General features: G+C 43.7%; 1 protein-coding gene across 1 annotated transcript in view; it reads left to right on the top strand.

Annotated features, from left to right (window-relative positions):
• Positions 1 to 19,951, top strand: part of LOC127630020 (pleckstrin homology domain-containing family G member 2-like) — a 56,483-nt gene that overhangs the window by 29,716 nt on the left and 6,816 nt on the right. The window contains exons 4-5 of the mRNA XM_052107391.1: positions 4,540 to 4,640; positions 11,905 to 11,971. Coding sequence (XP_051963351.1) covers positions 4,540 to 4,640; positions 11,905 to 11,971 — 168 coding nt within the window. The remainder of the gene's footprint in view (positions 1 to 4,539; positions 4,641 to 11,904; positions 11,972 to 19,951) is intronic.

Raw genomic sequence — 19,951 nt, 5'->3', positions numbered from 1 at the left:
TCATATCTCCCCACTTGCCCCCACCCCGTATGCAATCCAGGATTCATATAACTGACAGCAGAGAAAGCCGAGCCTTTTCTCAGTGCCAGCGGCGATTTAAAATGTGATCATTGTGAGATTCTGCTGTATCATTCATCATACATTCAGGTAAAACAAAAGAGTTCATGGCATTAGATGAAAGCAGCAGTAAATTCAAACTGTCACTTCAAACACATCTTTGCTCTGCTTTTTGCGTGAACGGTGTGGATCTGGGACAAAAGAAGGCTGTTGCTCAACAAACACACACAAATCAGAGTGTGCTGTAAATATAAAAGACTCTTTGTGAACGGCTCTCAACACATTCATCATATTTCCATACACGGGTTGCTGGAAGATCAGAGCTTCATGGTGACCTCCAGTGGAGGTCATAGATACGTACCAAGACATGCTTTAGTAGGTACTGTGATTATGCCAAATATGCCGGGACAACGTTCTTGTGCAAGAAGAATACTTTAAAGAGACCAGACAGAGGGGTGAGAGGGTTTTGTACTGAGTGACGGGGTCATTGTGATATATCACAAAAGCTTACACAGCCTTTGAACTAATAATAATAGGAATGTTGCCTGTTCTGGTCATTAACAGGTGAAGCACAGTATCCCTGACTGATTGAAAGCAAAGGACCATGGGTGCATAGGCCCGTAGGTTGGGGAATGCCTGAAATGTTACTCCTTTTCCCATTTGGCGATGGTTTATTTGAAGTCAAACCTTTCATAAGCCAATAAAAAGAGAAGGTATGCAAGCTTATACTACATTATGAAATGATGCCTACAGATCAAATAGCCATAAATTAGTTGTTGAAAGACAAGGATCATGCAGAGGAATGCTGCTGTTTTATCAATCTGTGGTCTTAAAATGGAGTGGTGGATGGTGGTTTCAGGACATAGTGCTGACTCTGGGATAAATGCAGATGATGTCTGATTTGAGACATACTAACCCAGGCTCTGCTTCTATTAGTAAGAGCCGTCTGGTCTGATCGAAAGCGTAACAAAGAATGATGTAAATTTAGCTGGAAACAAGATCCCATCATAAGAGCAGTGTGAGCTCAGAGTGAAAAGTTTGGGTGGGTGTTAGTAGTTTTTGTTGTATTTATTTGGGTTATTATTATTATTTGTGAACTGTCATTTGAGTTGCTTAGAGTCCATGGATTCAGCTCATCTGTTTATGTGTGTTGGTGTGGGGAACTTTTAGGGGGATGAAAGATGGAGAGACTCCCCATTTTTTTTATTTGAGCTGTGTGAGAAGGGCTTGGCTGTAACCCCCATTTTGGGGTACAGGCAGATATGTAGGGGGACTACTCACGAGAGGGGGAACGACTCCTTTTCCAAACTCCAAACTGACCTAGTTTTGCAGACAAAGACTGAAAGTGAGTGTAACTTATGTTGCGCTCTCTCTTGACCCACCATCCACCCCCACCCCCCCACCATTGTCTGTTACCTTTCAAAACTTCCTCTCTGAGCCATCTTTCTTTCTTTCTTTGTCCATTCATTGTTTTTCTTTCTCTTTCTGGTCCATATCTCATACAGAACATTAATGTTTTGTTTGGGAGTCAATGCTAGTCTATTTGTATGGGAGTCTATAGCAAAACTTAGAACAAGTAAAAATGCTGTCAAATTTGGCACACTCATGCAGTAGAGCCTTAGCTTCTCTCATGCCAAATTTGGAATCTGTATCTCAAACCCTCTAGTGCCACCAACATTTCAAAGTTTACAACAATTTGACCATGCAGTATAACTTTTGAACCCAATGTCCTAGAAACAAAACTTATGGTATGATTCTGTGGGGTGTGCTAAGGTCAAAGCTACGGATCTTTATCTTCCTCAAATTTTGGTCAGATGGTGAGCAAAAGTTTTTTAAATAATTTCGACAAATAAACTGTTTGTGTGAAACACGTCAACAAATTTGGTGGTGTGGATAAAACAGGAAGTAAGCCTGTATCTTTGTTATGCTTATTGAAAGAAAACTTGCTAATTGTCCTTTATCAAGAATCATTTTACTTTCTTTCTTTCTTTCTTTCTTTCTTCCTTTATTATTTATTTAGTTATTTGTCCATTCATTGTAATTTTTCTCTTTCTTGTCCATATCTCATACGTGAACATCAGTCAGTGGTAGTCTCTTTGTATGGGAGTTTATAGAAAACGTAAAACTTGTAAAAAGTTGTGAAATTTGGTAGACTTATGGGGAAGAACCACAGCCTCTCTAATGCCAAATTTGGAATCTTTATCTCAAACCCTGTAACGCCACCAACATTTCAATATACACAGAAATGTTAGCAAACAGTATAACTTTTGAACCCAATGTCCTAGAAACTTCTGCTATGATTTGGGTGTGCTAAGCTATGGATCCTTATTTAATTTTATCTTCCCCAAATTTTGGTCAGATGGTGAGCAAAATGTATTTAAATAATTTACACAAACTAAGCTGTTCGTGGGAAACACATCAACACATTTGGTGGTGTGGATGAAACAGGAAGTAAGCCTATATCTATGCTTATTGAAGGAAAACTTGCTAATTGTCCTTTATCAAGAATAATTTTTCTTTCTTTGTCCGTTCATTGTTGTTCTTTCTCTTTCTGGTCCATATCTCAGATGTGAACATTTCTGTTTAGCTTCTTTGCAGACTGGCTGTCATATCACACTTCATGTAAGCTCTAGTATGTCATTTCGGTAAGAAAGCATCTGCCAAGGAAATGTGCATATAAATTATTGTTTCTTTGTCTATGTCTGGTCCCGCTTGTCTTGCACACTCTCCTTTCATATCTCACAATGGAATCTTCAGATTTCTCCATCACCTCCTTTATTTTCACTCTTCCCTGAGTAGCTGTGTCATCACTCACCATACATCTACCTCTCCAGGTTTTCCATGTGTCACACATATGAGAGTTGTTCATTTAGGGGAATTCTCTGCAGCCGGTGGCAGACTTTAAATCAGTGTAATTACAGTGTCCATGTTCCCATTGCCTTTTAAAGGTGCTGAATGCCCAGTCATTTATTTACTGGCTCATTTTTGCCCCCACCTCATCATGTTTGCCTTCCCAGATGCCCAGATGGCTCTGGAAACAAACAGAAAAGATAAAAAGACTCCATGTTTTACGGTTCAGGAATGCGAGAGAAAGAAGAGGGATGGTGACAAAGAGAGGCCCTTTTAAAGCCAGTCTTCCACTGTCTCACAGGTCTTATAATGTTTGTTTATTTTAAGCTATTTATTTAAACCGTTGAGTTTGAATCTTTATTTAGTTTGTTTTGTTTTGCCTGGTGGCCTTCTTTTTTGGCTCCAATGTCCATGTTTGCTCTCAGGAGATCGTAACTGCCATTCTTGGCACTCTTCCGTACGTCTATTCCATCACGGTCTGTTGGAACTGGTTTGTCTATAGATTTAAAGGATGTTGGTTTTGGTCTCTAGACTGTCTAATTAGGGGTTAATGAGGCCAAGCATTGATAAAGTGACTGATGTGGAGATAAATAGCGCTGCTTAACTATGCCAGCTAAACAGCCTGAAATCCACTTCAGTTTCTGCCCTTGTTGCACAAAAAAAATTGGTTTTAAAATATGATTAGCTTTTAGATTTAATGCAAAACATGTTTCCCCATTAAGTCAAGAATGTATCTTCATAACTGCAGCATTATGATGATTATAGCATTAGAAAACCACTTGAAGTGGGAAACCTCACCATCCCCACATTGTTGGTTTTGGGATGAAAGCTAATTATTAAGCAATTCTTCTGGTTACTGACAAATCCATCTTTTTAACTCAAATGGTCCCAACAATTGTCTTCACAATGAATAAGCTCAGCATAGCAGGTCACCAGTATATGTTGTGTTTTAGTTGCTGGTCCCCAGTATGGGATGTTGAAGTGCTGTTTTTTTTAAAGGCTTCTTAATTAGGTTAACCAGCTAGATTTCTTTGGTCAACCAACACCATGAAAGACCACTAAACAGTGAAGCCAGGCTAGACCAATCTTTCAGCAGGGAGGGATAACCAACCTCTTTATACCATGCTGTGGAGAGATCTGGCAAGTTTGGTGACTTCCTGCTCTTCTGACATATCTGTTCCTCAGCGGGCAGCTTAAACTAGTTGGTTTTGCAGGGCATGACGATGAGTCCATTTTCTTTTGCTTTTTTCCAGATCCGAGGTGTAAGAGAGGAATAGATTAATATTGTTGCCCATATTAGTTGCATGTTTTGCTTTGCATGGACTGCTTTGTATGTTGACATTGAAGATCAATGAGGGGCTTAAGGGTGGCATCGACGGTTATTACATTCTTAGTGTAATAACCTTAAGATTCACATTCTTCTGTGATGGACCATTTATAGTCAACACAGTCCATGAATTATGAACAAGCTATGTGTGCTAAGTGTTTACAATGGAAGATGTGATGGAATAGAGGTAAATACAATTTCACAGGACTCATGAGTTTTCAGATTTGCTAACAAATTGTTAAAATGCATAGAATGATTTCTGTGAGGTCATCCATATTCTATCTTTCTCTGTTTCTCTCTCTCAGGACTATCTTGGCTGCATTATTGACTGTGGCGACTTGCCTCTCAAACCCGAGGAAGTCAGTACGCTCTTCTGCAACATCGAGGACATCTACGAGTTTAACAGGTGGGTTTCCCCCTTGCTCTTTCTCTCACACTTTATTTTTCAAGGTCTGGTGGTCATGTCTGAGTCAGAGCCATCTGCTTGGGTGGCAGTGGAGTCTGTTGAATTTGCCTAAGACACAAAGGCTGGGCTCAAAGCCCTGGTCTGTTGGGACCGTGAGGGACAATGTGCAGATGTCAAAGTGAGTGCATGCTATTTTTGAAACACTCAGCAGACTCTGTCTGGTCTGCCCTACATGATCTTGGATGGTTTTTAGAAGACCTTTGCTCAGCATGTGTCATAACTACAGGTCTTTTTTAAAGCAGAAATTAAGCATATGGTTTATTACATTGTGAGTTCATGCATGGTGCACAGTTTTGTTTGCCTTGTTATGTGCCTGCGTCAGACAGTTTTATTTCAAATTACACACTGTTTATTTCAGACACATACAGTACATATGATTTTCTGCATTCATTTAATTCTCTTAGAGTTTTGAAGCCTCTTGTATAAAGGACATTTATCAATTATCTTCTGACATCAGCCATTAACAATGACATGAACTGAACTGTAACTGACTGATGGGTTTGGAGATATTTGCTGTTGAGGTCCTGGGAAGGAAGTTCCCATACCTCTCCTTTTTCCTCACTGCTCCTTGCCCCTCAATGGTTCCTGCTGAGAGAAATGTTTTCATACTTTTCTTTCCTTTTTTCTGTCCACACCAAGTCAGTCTTACTCTGATGACATTAGTCAGTGTTGAAATTGAACATGGAGCCCAGCTCTTGTGAGAAATCAGCCAGGCGGTGTCGAAAGCAGAAAATCTCACAAATTCCTGGGTGTCCTCAAGACCTCATTTGATAAAAATGTCCTTTTATAAAAACAACTGTGGAGCTTTTTTCCCCATCTGAGCTGCTTTCGAACTCTTCCTGAGATTATAAGCATGTAATGTACAGAATGAGTTTTCAGACTGTTTCAGTGCAGTTTCAGGAAAACCACACTGCATTCCTCATGTTTGTTAGAACTTAAGAATAAATGTAAACATAACTTGCACATAACTTTTACAGTGGGTACCTTTAAAGTAGAATCAGTTAAGGATTTAATCCTGCATAATTTGTTTGACCTCTTTTCAATGAAATTTCACCAATTTCATTATCTTCAGCATACGTTTGACTCCACTGAATTACTTTAAAAATGGCCAATAAACATCACAAGATGAAGAAACACTTTCTTGCCTGTGACAGCACATGGAACATGAAACAATTTTTAACTAAATAGTACATAATAAGCAGCAATGGTGTTGACGTTGGAGTTGTTGTGTTCAGTCGATAGCTGTATTGCATTGTCAATGCTGTCTTGTTCAGTAAACAGTAATATTGTATTAGCCAGATAGCTAGCTAGCAGCTACCAAGCCTCATTTCCGGTTTCCATCATAGACATACAAACATAGATACCTTATTAGCGGCTGTGCCAATGGACCATAATATGTTGGTGCATACACCATGTTGGATTGGTCAGGAGTTGTTTGTCAACACATGAAAGTATAGTCTGCAATAGTCTGGAGACTTTTCCAGATAACTTTTACATTATCAGATTTTCCATAAAAAATTTGGCAACATTATAGATAATATAAAATTCCTAATGAACTGAATATTTGTAAAATGCTCTTATGAATAATTAATAATGTTGATAATCAGAGCATTTTCTGATGCTGGAAGCTTCAAATATATAAGCATTTATACTAGTGATCATAAACGCAATGGGATAGATCATTTATAACCACAAAGGAATCTTGCCTCAAAAACATCCATTATATGTTAGTTTATTCAAGTCATGAATTAGTTTTTTAAACTAACATTCAAAATATAATATAACATCAATAGTAAGGTCATATTATTACATGTACATTGTAGTTATATATGAAATTGTTCAGAGTTTTATGATAGTAAGTTACTGTAAATAAATCTTACTTAATGCAATTTCCAGACTTCACTTCTAAAGCATGTTTTTCTTCATAGCAAACTGAAAAAGTCCTCTTCAAATGAACATATCATGGCAAACATACTGAAAATTAGCACCCAGTCAATTCACTACATGATGAATTGTTTCCACACAAAAGCAGTTTATGCAGCAGTCTGAGGTTGTTCTTCTCCATTCACTTGCATTCAAACAGCTCTCCTTGTTGACCGTTCCAAGATGGCACCGTGGTTGACGTATCCAAACCAGCCGAATAAGGCATCCACATATGTATATCTATGGTTTCCATGACAGCAGGGCTATGTAGCCACTAGCCAGCTAACACTTGCTAGCCGGCTAACACTTGCTAGCTGGCTGGTTTCATGACTGTCATTCAGTTAGCTAGTTGTGTGTATAACTTCGTCGAACTGCTTGCGTTTTTAGCGAGATGTATCTTATCTGATCGTCTAGATGTAGATCATAGGCTAAATATCGATATCATCGATATCGCATATTTTTTCAATAAATATCAATATCGTTATATTGCCCAGCCCTAGGATAGTTTAAAATAATTACAATTATTTACTCTAATGTTGTTCTGAATCTCGATGCTGTTATCAATGATCCTGTTGCAGCAGTTTTCAGCTAACAGGACACTGGAGGGGAAGATTATCAGTAAATAATATTTACAATTTCAGTTTGTTTCTCACACAAAGTTATCGTAAGATTTCAGAAGACGTGGAATATAGCACATAAGTCATATGGACTATTTTATTAGTGCTTTATGTCATTTTTGTGTACTTCACCAGTGTGAAGATTCTTCAAAATAGTTAAGGTTTGTTTCACAGAAGAAAGCAATTCAAAGTCGTCTGGAATGACCCAAAGGTGAGTAAATAATGGCAAGTCTTTCATTTTTGGATGAACTTTTCCTTTAAATCAAGTCTTAATTGCATGCCCCTGCAGTGGTTAAGGCATCATATAAAACAAAGGATTGACCTTGTTTTCTCAAACTGCCTTATAGCTCAAACAAACAAAGGTTTTCTCTTTGTCTTTTCTTACTCTAAAAAAACTCTCTGCTCATCACTTTGGAATGTAGCCCCTGTATTCACACTTGATTCTGTTGAGTCTACTTTCTTGGCACCAGTCAGAGCTGTAGGACACATGCAGATGTCATTTTTCTCTGAGCCAAAGCAGCCAAGCTCCAAAGTAGAGCTCAAGCCCCTGTGGTGAATGAGTCACACATGACCTGTCAGAAAGTGAGGGTGCATCCAAGCGAGCAATGCATCCTGGGACAGCAGACAGGACTTATTTTGTTCCCACAGACATCTGTCCAGTTATAGTGAAGCATTCTAAATTGTGCCTTTGCACTGGAATGCTGCATTTGTCTTGAGCATTGACTGCAACAGAAAAAGCTGTTTTTGCTGGCTTGGGAATCTCCACTCTATTTTGCACTGATGAAAACATTCCACTGCTGTCTCATTCCTGTGTTTTGCAATGGTTCTTTCAAAATCTTCTCATCTGTGCCGATTGATTGTATTGTTCTTGGTTTGCTTTATCACATTTAATCAAACCATTATATGTCATTCAGCACTCATTTTTATGAAGTTTAGAGCACCTACATTGCACCTATTTTTACACAGTGACAGTGTTTTAAGGTAATTACTTAGTATTTTAAAGCTCAATCTCCACCCGGTCCTTTAACATTTTTAAATCTAAAATAAAAATAAAACAATTTATATGATTATTATTATAATGATTGTCGACTAATATAGATGGGTGACCAATTAAAACTTATAATGGAAATACTGTATATACATGACTTAATGATAGACAATTAGATATTTTGTAGCCTTGGGCTTGTGGTCAGTGTGGGAGCAAAAACATATATTGAGCAAAAATGCTTATGTGGAAGACCGGGGGTTCAAATCCGGCCTGGGTAATGTTCCTGTCCCGTTTTCTTCTGTCTCCCCTTGGTTTCCTGTTCTCTCTAAACTATGGCTGTCAATGGAAAATGGCAAAAAGTTAAAAATTAGAGCGAAAACTAAATAAATGAATTCTTATCCTATCAATCTATCAATATTATTATTAATCATAGAGGTATTCTTAACTGTGCAGGAATATTCCTCCATCAGGAGAGGTAGAATCTATCACTGTACCATGCTGTGGCTTCACCATTTGGTGTCAGGTTCACCTCCATGTACATTGCAGCACTAAGAATAAGGAAGGTTGTTTTCTTAATAAAGACAGATCGGAGGTTTTCCAAAGGAATGATCTCACTGCCTTCCTGTCTACTCGCTGTCTCTTTTGATCTCCTTCAAGAGAGGTAATTGGTGTAGATTTGTCCTGAGGTTTCTTATATTAAACCAAAAAAAAGAATGACTGTGTGAATTTCCACCCCCCAATGGATGCTGTGTCTCCAGCAAAAATACCGCCTTGACTGCTGTGGGAAAATATGAGCTAGATGAAAGGGACTGCAATGCAGTGAACTTCTGTTTGGGTTATACATACTGTATAACTTGCTGCATTGATGAATGGTGGGAGTAGGAGAAAAGAAAGGGATGAGAGTAGGAGGAGAGAATGAATCGAGAAGACTTGAGACCAAATCACGGGAAGAGATTAGGTGCAGATTGAATGGAACAAAGGGAGTTATGTTTTTTACATTCGGGGCTTCTTGCAGGTGACTCCCCCTCTCTGGTCTTGATCATAACTCTCTTTTCCTTTTTGCTGTTCATCTAGGGGCCAATCACACCAAATGCATTTTATGCATAAGCCTGCTCTGTTTTTCTACGTAAACGTGCTAAACGGACGTCTTTTACCATTGTGCCACGTCTTTTTTTTTGTTTGTTTTTTTCACTTTCAAAAATCCATCTTGAGACACCTGCAATCTGTTCCTTTTGTAGCTCTTTTAATACAATTTTCTGAGCACCACATTTAGTTTTCAGAGGAGCACACACGTCCTTCAATCATGATCCACTATGTCAGTGGTTCTTTTTTTGACTTCAAGGCTCATGAAGGCTAAGATATTTCCTCCATAACTTCTGCATTAATGATGAAAAAGCTGCTTGTTGTTAAACATTTTTAATAATAAAACTAAGATTCAATAGATAAACATCTTTCATCTTAATACATTTCGTGATTCCAGAAGTTTCAAAAATGGTCTGTTCTTTAATATATACAGTACAGTACAAAGTTATATCAGTTTACATGTTGTACATCTTAATTTTTAGATTATTTAAAATTATTTTAAATAAGTAATCTTTCAGCCCCTCGTGGAGAAGCAATGCACTGCATAGTAGTTGAACAGTTCTGACACGGTCAAAGAACAGACCAGAGCTTGCCCTTTTGTCTTAATGTATTAATTTCTCATTTTACCCCACATATATCCCCAAACACAGAAATTAGTATGAATTTAGCAAACATATTTTAAGTCTCAAACTTGTGTTCGCCAACACTTTCCTGGGATTTTGGGTGAAAGTGCCAGGACCTTACAAAATGGGCCAAGATCTAATTTAATCCAACTTGTCCACTACACTGCAGATATGAAATCAGATACTGGGGGCTTTGAGTTTGCAGAAACATCTTCATTGTTATCCAATTATGGGTCACAAACTATGATTTATTACACACTTCTATGGAATGAGATCTACTTTTTCATAATGTTATTATAGCAAGATCTACCATGCACAATATAGGCCTATGAATGGTACCTTAGATTTGACTAATTTACTAACAAAATGCATCCATCCATCAAAAAAGTAATCCATATGGCTCCAGGGGGTTATTAAAGGCCTTCTGAAGGGAAGTCATGTGTTTTTTAATAAAAATATTCACTTCTCACCAGAGCTTACGCTACGCCTACATCATACGCCGGAACTCGACTCTCTTGTGAACGTGCGGACGGCCGTTACCGGAAGCCAGTGATTATTGCCTTTATTAACCCCCTGGAGACGTATGGATGATTTTTTTGATGGATGGATCTGCTTTTTTGGCTTCAAAATCTAAGGTACCATGTACTCCCATTATAAAGCTTGGAAGAGCCAGGATATTTTTTTATATAACTCTGATTGTGTTTGGCTGAAAGAAGAGAGTCATATACACCTAGGATGGCTTGAGGGTGAGTAAATTATGGGATCATTTTCATTTTTGGGTGAACTAACTAACTAACTAACTAACAAAGCATGCATGAATTCCCTTCTGTTTCCCTCATAAACACAATGAAGTCCCCATCAAAAGGGCAGACACAAAATGAGCTTCGTCTTTAGAGGAGAAGAGAGGATGATGAAGGCTGAATTACTGAGATTTCCTTCTTTTTAGCCTCAGTCACATAAAGGAAAGTCCATAGTGTTTAGAGAGTGCCAAGTTGTTTTCCAAGATATGGTAGGAGGGCTTCCCAAGAGACTGACCGGTCTTGTGGTTTGGGCACCTGTTGGCAATGAATGTTGGAGTTGCTAATGAACTGAAATACAGTGTGGTTTGGTTGAGTTGTCACAGAACTTTCGTTCAACCATCAGGAGGTACACTAGGAGTGGTGAGCACCCTTGGTTTCAGAACATTGTCAGAGAATGTCAAACCAGTCATCACTGGTCATAAAAGTCCCACCAGCCACAAGAGATCATATCAATTCCATAACATTGAGGGAAAATCCATACTTTTCCATCTGCTGTTTGACTCACAATAGAGATGGTTTCACTAAACCAAGCCCAAGCTTCCTTCATTGACTCAATGTTCAGATGCTGTTGCCACCCAATACTGTATAATCAAAGATTGCTGTTCTTGACTTATTTACTGCCTGAAAGTAGAGCTAAACAGCTTTCCCTACTACAAACTATTTAAGAGATATATAGAAAACAAAGATATTCAGCAGTCACATCCATGGGTTTTATGGTGCAATGAAAGGGGGGCATTCAAGGTTGACTGTGTTGATGTTGGTGATACGTTTGGAGGAGAGACTTGTTTCAGGATGGGAAAGGGGAAGAAGGAAATTTAGCCAAAATTATATGTATTCTATCTGTGTGCATTTAGGCAATAGTTTGGTTTAAGTGATAAAAAAAAAAAAAAGTAATTGGAAATGCAGGCAGGAATTGGAGCCCATTCCAGTCAAGAGTGTCCTCTTGAAACACCAGTCCCAGATGTTTCCACAGAGAGGGAATAACAAAGTTTAAACAAAGAGATATTCTAAGACTCATCTTAGAAAACTGTGGTCTTTATATGTCACTCGATGAAGATTTTGCATTGCATGTTTATCACTCAGGTTTAAATTGAAAAGCATTTGTGAGAACATGTGAGTACAAATATGTGTTTTGCACCAAAACTAATTAAAACCTTTTATCTTTGACAGTGAGCTTTTGGAAGATCTGGAACGAAGTCCACATGTGGCCGCCATAGCTGAGTGCTTTGTGGAGAGAGTAAGCATACGATAGATGAAGTACAAATCTTTCTAATTTAAAACCTCATTGAATCGTACACAATACACATATCTCAAAAGAAGGACTTCTAATTTGTGGTTTAATGCACGTCATTCTAGCTCTCCTCTCAAAACACAAGGAGCTGTTGGATCTTCCAAATTGCCTAAAGGAAATCAAGTTTCGTTAATCTGTTTTACAAAACCTTAATGGCGGGCCCCTTGCTTGGCAGTGTGGCAAAAGCACACAGATTTGTGTTGGGGCCAGAAACAGATGGACTCTGTAAAACGAAACATAAACATATTCGCAAACAGGGTTGAACTTTGAACACATGCACACATCAGCTTACTGCATTTGCAGACACTTTTGTCTTTATCCTCACCACGATGACACAACGATGAGCAGACCAAGCTGGGATGGGAACCAGACAAGGACATCTTTGTTTGGAGTGGTAGATAGGCTGAATGATCTCATGGCTCTTTCTGCCATGATTTGTTTTATGGTTTAGAAGTAGAAATTGTTCTTTACCTTCCAAATCAGAGGGTTTAAGGGGGCATTCACTACGAACATGTGTTTTTGTTCATCTGCAAAGTTTTTGAATTGTTTTTCTATGTAAACATGCACTAGACAAACTTATTGTTGAGACACGTCTTAATGTTTTTTTAAGCATTTCGGGCAATTTAAAAGAGCATCAACTTTAAAAAAAACACCTTTTGAGACTAGGGCTGGGCGATATTTTTAAAACAAATTTTAGATTAATTTGAATTTAGGTTTTGACACAATTGTTTTGTGTTGTGTTCGAGAAATTTAGGTTTTGCATAAAAATATTTGCAAATGTTATAGTTAGATAAGTTGTCAATCTATCAAAGGCTGAATAAAGAAGAGACAAATATTAATGATGATCTGCATGTGTGCACAATTTAAATTAACGTAACTGGTTAACAACATGGAGACTGATATATAAGATCACAATATATTCAGTGTGATTGTACTGTGATTGTTGCTCAACTTCGTCCATCATGCATGCATACACCTGCTTAATCAGACGGTATCTGGCCTTTGCATTGTGCACGTGTTGATGAACAGTCTCCTGTCTTATCTATAAGTACCTATAATAAAGTGAAATTTATGTGACAGTTATGGGTGCTTCATATCAAATCATATGGATAGGGTATACATGGGGGAATCAAACATCCACCACTCCTTTTATGATGATTCAGATAGATTAATTATTATTGTTTTGTTCTGTGACATTTTAATTGCATCTAATACTGGATATATACTAACCAATATTTGACTAGCGATCATTTTGACTAACTTTGCGAGTTGAATTTTAATAATAAATCATTTCATATTGCTGCACAGCATGTACTGCTAGAAGGTGCCCTGAACTCTATCGGCAGTTGTGTGATTATGCATACAAAATGTTTGATATGCAACGAGTACTTCTAGATAAACATGATAATTTCTTGACATTGATTTCTTGATAACTTTCTAGATAGACTAGGTTTAGATCAAAATTCATGGGTACATTGGATAATAAGTATTTTGCAGTTTTCTTATTTTTTACTTTCATTTCATCAGGGGTTTATTAGATTTGAATTTATTTTACTTTTACACTATTTTGGCAATTGCCTATGTGGTGCAGTTTTTTTGTGCATTTTTCTTTCACACCTATTATGAAAATAACTTTGATTTCTCGGACCAGGTTGCCTTGTGATAAAGGACATTCAACTTGAATCATGTTGGAGATACTCTTTAGTTGAGTACATTTTAAAGTTAAAAAATTAATCATTAAATGCCCATAAGTTTAAAAAAAATGTCTAGGTTACGTATGTAACCTCCATTCCCCGATGGAGGGAACGAGACGTGTGTGTCAGAGAAGCGACACTAGGGGTCTCTCTTGAGCGCCGATATTCACCTCTGAACTATGAAAAAAGGCCAATGAGAGTTGGCAACCAGTATTTGCATGTCCCACCCCCGGACATACGGGTATTTAAGCGGCGCAAATACGGGAGTTCATTCAGGATTTTTCTGAGGAGCCGGAAATGGTCCGGCCACAACAGGGGCTCGGCTCAGCGACGTGGCAGGGGAGACACAACGTCTCGTTCCCTCCATCGGGGAACGGAGGTTACATACGTAACCTAGATGTTCCCCTTCTGTCACTCTCTCCACGCTGTGTCAGAGAAGCGACACTAGGGGTCCACTTAAAAAGAGCCATGCGCTGAGCCGTGTACGTGATCTGCTGATACAGGAGCGAGCAGGTATTCCTACGTGCAGAACGACCAACTGTATCAGGCTGCACGTACCCTTCCCCAATGCCCCATTTAAGCCATCAGGATTCCTTATCGTTACCCTGGAGGGGGGAACAAGGTGATGGCCGCCAACATGGGAATGGGCCAGCCTGGCTGGGCCTCAATTCTCTCTATGTTTCTCGCATAGAGCAACTACAGCCGGGGCCCTTACACGCATTGAGGGAAGGGGGTCTTAGCCCTTATTAGGGCGGAGAAGACCCTGCGAAGGCCACACCTACCTGGGAAGGGAGGCAAATTTTGAGTGGCAAATACATCGCATGGCCTATACTTAGGTCTTATGCGGAAAAGTAGTGCGGTGGTAGATCCAGCCTCGCAGGGGGGGAAGCATACAGCACGGCAACCGAGGCAGCTGTAACTGCCTAAGGGAAACACGGAGTCAACTCGTGAGGGGACAGAACCGTGGTTTTACACACAGGGGGAGTCCGAACAGGAGGCCTTACCTGTGGGGCACCTATACCAGTACAGGGTAGCTTGCGGTACCCGCAGTGGTTTGGGTCGGCGAGTTCCTCCGCAGAACTGCGACCCATGAGGGCTAGGGAGGAGTCAACCAGTGTCCCAAACCTGGGATCTCCTGGGAATGAAGGCGCACTGTTTCCCCTGGTTAGAGGGAAGGGCGCTGGGTGCAAGCGATTCACCCGGTCAGATCGTGGACGTGCCACCGAGTTCTACGGGCTCGGTACCTGAGAGAACACGGGACGATACTGACTCAACTCGGAGATTGTAGAATCTCGCAAAAGTGTTAGGTGTTGCCCAGCCCGCTGCTCTACAAATGTCTGCTAGGGAAATGCCCCTAGCCAGTGCCCATGAGGACGCAACACTCCTAGTGGAGTGGGCTTGGACCCGCAAAGGGGGGGGGGCACGGCCTGGGTGTGATAAGCCAGGGAAATGGCGTCGACAACCCAGTGGGCGAGTCTCTGCTTGGAGACAGCATTCCCTTTCTGCTGTCCCCCAAAGCAGACGAAGAGCTGCTCAGAGCATCTGGTGCTCTGTGTGCGGTCCAGGTAAATACGTAAGGCACGTACTGGACACAGCAGTGAAAGGGCTGGGTCTGCCTCCTCCTCGGGCAGCGCTTGCAGGTTCACCACCTGATCCCTGAAGGGTGTGGTAGGAACCTTGGGCACGTAGCCCGTTCGCGGTCTTAGGATCACAAAAGTGTCCGCCGGACCGAACTCCAGGCAAGCGTCGCTAACAGAGAACGCATGCAGGTCCCCGACCCTCTTGATGGAAGCGAGCGCAATCAGCAGGGCGGTCTTGAGAGAGAGGGCCCTGAGTCCAACTGAGTCAAGCAGCTCGAAGGGGGGTCTCCGGAGTCCCATAAGGACGACCGAGAGATCCCAGGAGGGAAACAGGTTAGGCCGGGAGGGAGTCATCCTCCGGGCACCTTTTAGGAACCTGATGATTAAGTCGTGCTTACCAAGAGACTTGCCGTCTACCGTGTCGTGGTGGGCCGTGATAGTGGCAACATACACCTTGAGGGTGGAGGGGGACAGCCTCCTCTCCAGCCTCTCCTGAAGAAACACGAGCACTGACCTAACTGCGCGACTTCTGCGGGTCTTCGGCTCGGAAGAACACCAGTCCGCGAACAGACGCCACTTCAGGGCGTAAAGATGCCTGGTCGAAGGGGCTCTGGCTTGGTTAATAGTGTCTATGACGGCCGAAGGTAGGCCAGCTAGATCCTCCGCGTCCCATCCAGGGACCAGACGTGGAGATTCCAGAGGTCTGGATGCGGATGCCAGAGCGTGCCCCGTCCCTGAGAAAGAAGGTCCTTCCTCAGAGGAATTCGCCAGGGAGGGGCTGTCATGAGGAGCGTGAGATCCGAAAACCACATCCGGTTGGGCCAGTAGGGGGCCACCAGAGTGACTTGCTCCTTGTCCTCCCTGACCTTGCATAGCACCTGTGCAAGAAGGCTCACTGGGGGAAAAGCGTACTTGCGCAGCCCCGCGGGCCAGCTGTGCGCCAGAGCATCTGTCCCAAGGGGAGCCTCTGTGAGGGCATACCAGAGCCTGAGAGGCAAACAGGTCTACCTGGGCCTTGCCGAACCTGTCCCAAATCAGCTGGACCGATTGGGGGTGGAGCCTCCGCTCTCCACCGGGCAAGTTTTGCCTTGACAGCGCGTCCGCTATCACATTGAGGTTGCCGGGGATGTGAGTGGCGCGCAGTGACTCCAGTCGCTGCTGACTCCAAAGGAGGAGACGACGGGCGAGCTGTGACATGTGGAGGGAGCGTACTCCGCCTTGGCGGTTTATGTAGGCCACCACCGTGGTGCTGTCTGTCCTGACTAGGACATGCTTAGGGGAGGACCTTGTACTGATACGCCTGGCCGTCGAACGCGAACCGTAGAAAGGGTCGATGTCGAGGGCGAATTGAGACGTGGAAGTATGCGTCCTTCAGGTCTACCGCTGCGAACCAATCTAGATGCCGGATGCCAGATAGAATTTGTTTCTGGGTAAGCATTTTGAACGGGAGTTTGGACAAGGTCCGATTGAAAACTCGCAGGTCCAAGATCGGTCGTATGTCGCCGCCTTTCTTGGGTACAACGAAGTAAGGGCTGTAGAAACCCTTCTTCGTTTCGGTCGGAGGGACAGGCTCTATCGCGTCCTTGATTAGAAGGGAGGCGATTTCCTCGCGCAGGGAGTGGGCATGTTCGCCATGCACTGCGGAGGAACGAACGCCCACGAAGTGGGGCGGAGACCTGGCAAACTGAATTGTGTAACCGAGTCGGATGGTCCGGTGCAGCCACCGTGACGAGCTGGGCAGTGAAAGCCATGCCTCTAAGCTCCGTGCTAGGGGCACCAAGGGACGAGTATTTTGGACGTACTCGGCGGGCTTCGCGAGCGGTGCGGAACAGGTAACGCGGCGCCAGGAGGCGCTGTGGCGCCCCGAGGCTCTGGTGCTGAGAATAAACTCAAAGCACTTACCTTGTTCCGCGCACCCGCAGGGGCGGGTTCATGACTGAGGAGGAGGTCTGATGCTGGCGCCCTTTGACTCGTCTGAACCGGCCGGCCGGGGAACAGTCGTGGGGCTGACGGCGGAAGCACCGCATCCTGGGCGCTGAGACTGTTGAGGCCTGAAAGCAAAGTGCCGTGAGAACGGCATTTGCGGCCATGTGACCCAGAGGTAAAGGAAATAGCTCTTTTATTGAGAATTTGGAGGGCCGGGAGGAGAAATGAAAAAACAAAAGATTCTCCTCCCGGCCCTCCACCAGGGGACGGAGTGGTCTTACCACCTCCGGAGCTAACTTCTCGTCCTCTGGATCCGCTGTCTCAGGGACGCTTGGGAGCCTTCCGGGTCCTCGAAGGGGTCCGTGAGGCAGGGGGCGTACACTTCCTGCGGTTTGCTCGACGCCGGGGCTGAGAGCTGGGCCCAGGTTGGGGCGGAGCAGAAGGTCTTCTGGCCGCGTGAGGACGCCCTCGGCGAGCAGGTGGGGCCTGGGCCGTGGCGGCAAGCTTGCGGCGCGGCATGATGTGCGAAATGGCCTCCATCTGCTTCTTCACCAGGGAGAACTGCTGGGCAAAGTCCTCAACGGTGTCACCGAAGAGGCCGAACTGGGAGACAGGGGCGTTGAGGAAGCGAGTCTTGTCAGCTTCACGCATCTCAACCAAGTCCAGCCATTGCTGACGTTCCTGGACCACCAGAGTGGCCATCGCCTGCCCGAGTGCCTGCGCTGTGACCTTCGTCGCTCTCAGGGTGAGGTCGGTCGCTGAGCGCAGTTCCTGCAGCGTGTCGGGATCAGGGCCACCCCCGTGCATGTTGCGAAGTGCCTTGGCTTGGTGGACCTGCAGGAGAGCCATGGCATGCAGGGCGGAAGTGGCGCCGTAGGCCTTTGCGGTGAGCGAGGATGTTGCTCTACAGGACCGGGAAGGGAGTACAGGGCGGCCCCGCCAGGTGGTAGTGCTTCCGGGACATAAGTGGAGCGCAACAGCTCTATCCACCTGGGGGATCTCCGTGTACCCGTGGCGCGCTCCGCCGTCGAGGGTGGTGAGGGCGGATGAGCAGGTGGCGGTGCGACGAGTGGAGAGGGGTGCTCTCCACGAAGACGTCAGCTCATCATGCACCTCCGGAAGAAAGGAACCGGGGGCGAGGCTGTGAGCGGCACCCACGCCCAAGAACCAATCGCCCAGCCGTGATGGCTGTGGGGAGGATGGAGGGTTCCAATCCAGGCCCACGCTGTTGGCTGCCCGGAAAGCATATCGGACATCTGTGCGTCGGCCTCCTCCTGGGCGTGCAAGCCCGAGGCGGCAGCCCAGAGGAGCCCTCAGCATCAGAGCCCACGCCCTCGATGTCGCGGCGAAGTCATCTGCTTCCATCGCAAGAGGGTAGGCAGACTGGCTGTGAGGTGAGTCGCCGCCACCTTGAGCGGGACGGGAGTCAACGAGCGTGCCGGGCGCTGGTGGTCCGAGGGGCGTACCGGGCGGAGCTGCACCCCTGCCATCCCCGAATCGCCTCCATCGCCAGCTGCATCGTCCTCAATCCTGTGGGAAGAAGGAGCGACGCGGGGGGCGGCTGGAGTGGCTTGCTTACGGTTGTAAGCAAGCCGCGACCGCAACGTTGTCATGGTCATGTTCTCGCAATGAGAACATGAACCATCCACAAACGCAGCCTCAGTGTGATCACTGCCCAGACACACGAGACAACGCCTGTGGCCGTCGGAAGCGGAGAGTACTCTACCACATCCAGGAACAACACAGGGGCGGAAAGGCATCTTTATAAAGACACGTCCTTAAAAGGACGTTCAACGCCGCTGTGTTTTTTGCTCTTTTAGAGGAAATTACTCTTTTAAATAAAATCACTCTTTTATGAATGAAAGAACTCATGAGAGATCTTTCTTATCTGCAACTGTCGATGCGCTCAGGGGCAGGAAGTGCACAGCCGTGCAAACAGGAGAAAGACGCTGTTGTGCGCCGTAGAATCCAACAGCATGCAGCAGAGGATAGCAGGAACTCGGTGTGTAAAATGCAGCAGTCTGCAAACACGACTATCGGCTCCGAAGAAATTTTCTGAATGAACTCCCGTATTTGCGCCGCTTAAATACCCGTATGTCCGGGGGCGGGACATGCAAATACTGGTTGCCAACTCTCATTGGCCTTTTTTCATAGTTCAGAGGTGAATATCGGCACTCAAGAGAGACCCCTAGTGTCGCTTCTCTGACACAACGTGGAGAGAGCGACAGAAGGGGAACTTGATTTTAATTTTTGCCATATTGCCCAGCCCTACTCAAAAAACCTGCATTCTGTTCCTGTCTAGTTAGGATCATGCTCAGTCTGAACAGACCCTTAAGCCTAGATTATACAATGGAAGATGACAAACTTTTCTTCTCCTCAATGAGTAAAAGATTTCAGGGAAGTGCACAAATAGGAGAAATATTACCAAACACCTCAGCGGAACAAAAATATCTGTGCATATCATCATAAGGTTTCGGTGAACTCAAATAAGCCTTTTAGCCCTGTAAGTAAAAATGAGCCTTTAAGCAGCTGTCCCTTGACCCACTGTTTACCCAGTTCCCGCTGTTAGGATCAATTAGCACTCACCAAGGAAGCACAGAGTACATTTGATTAAGCCATTACCGGTGGGCTATTTTGAGGTTTTAACTGACACAGAGTTTAAATTTGACCTTCTCTAATGGCACAGAGGCTTTAGAGTGCCTGTCTTCTTTAGGTTTTTCCCAGAA

The sequence above is a fragment of the Xyrauchen texanus genome, chromosome 36 (assembly GCF_025860055.1).
Source record: "Xyrauchen texanus isolate HMW12.3.18 chromosome 36, RBS_HiC_50CHRs, whole genome shotgun sequence".
Lineage (NCBI taxonomy): Eukaryota > Metazoa > Chordata > Actinopteri > Cypriniformes > Catostomidae > Xyrauchen > Xyrauchen texanus.
The sequence above is the reverse complement of the archived record's forward strand: the minus strand, read 5'-3'. Positions and strand labels throughout refer to the sequence as shown.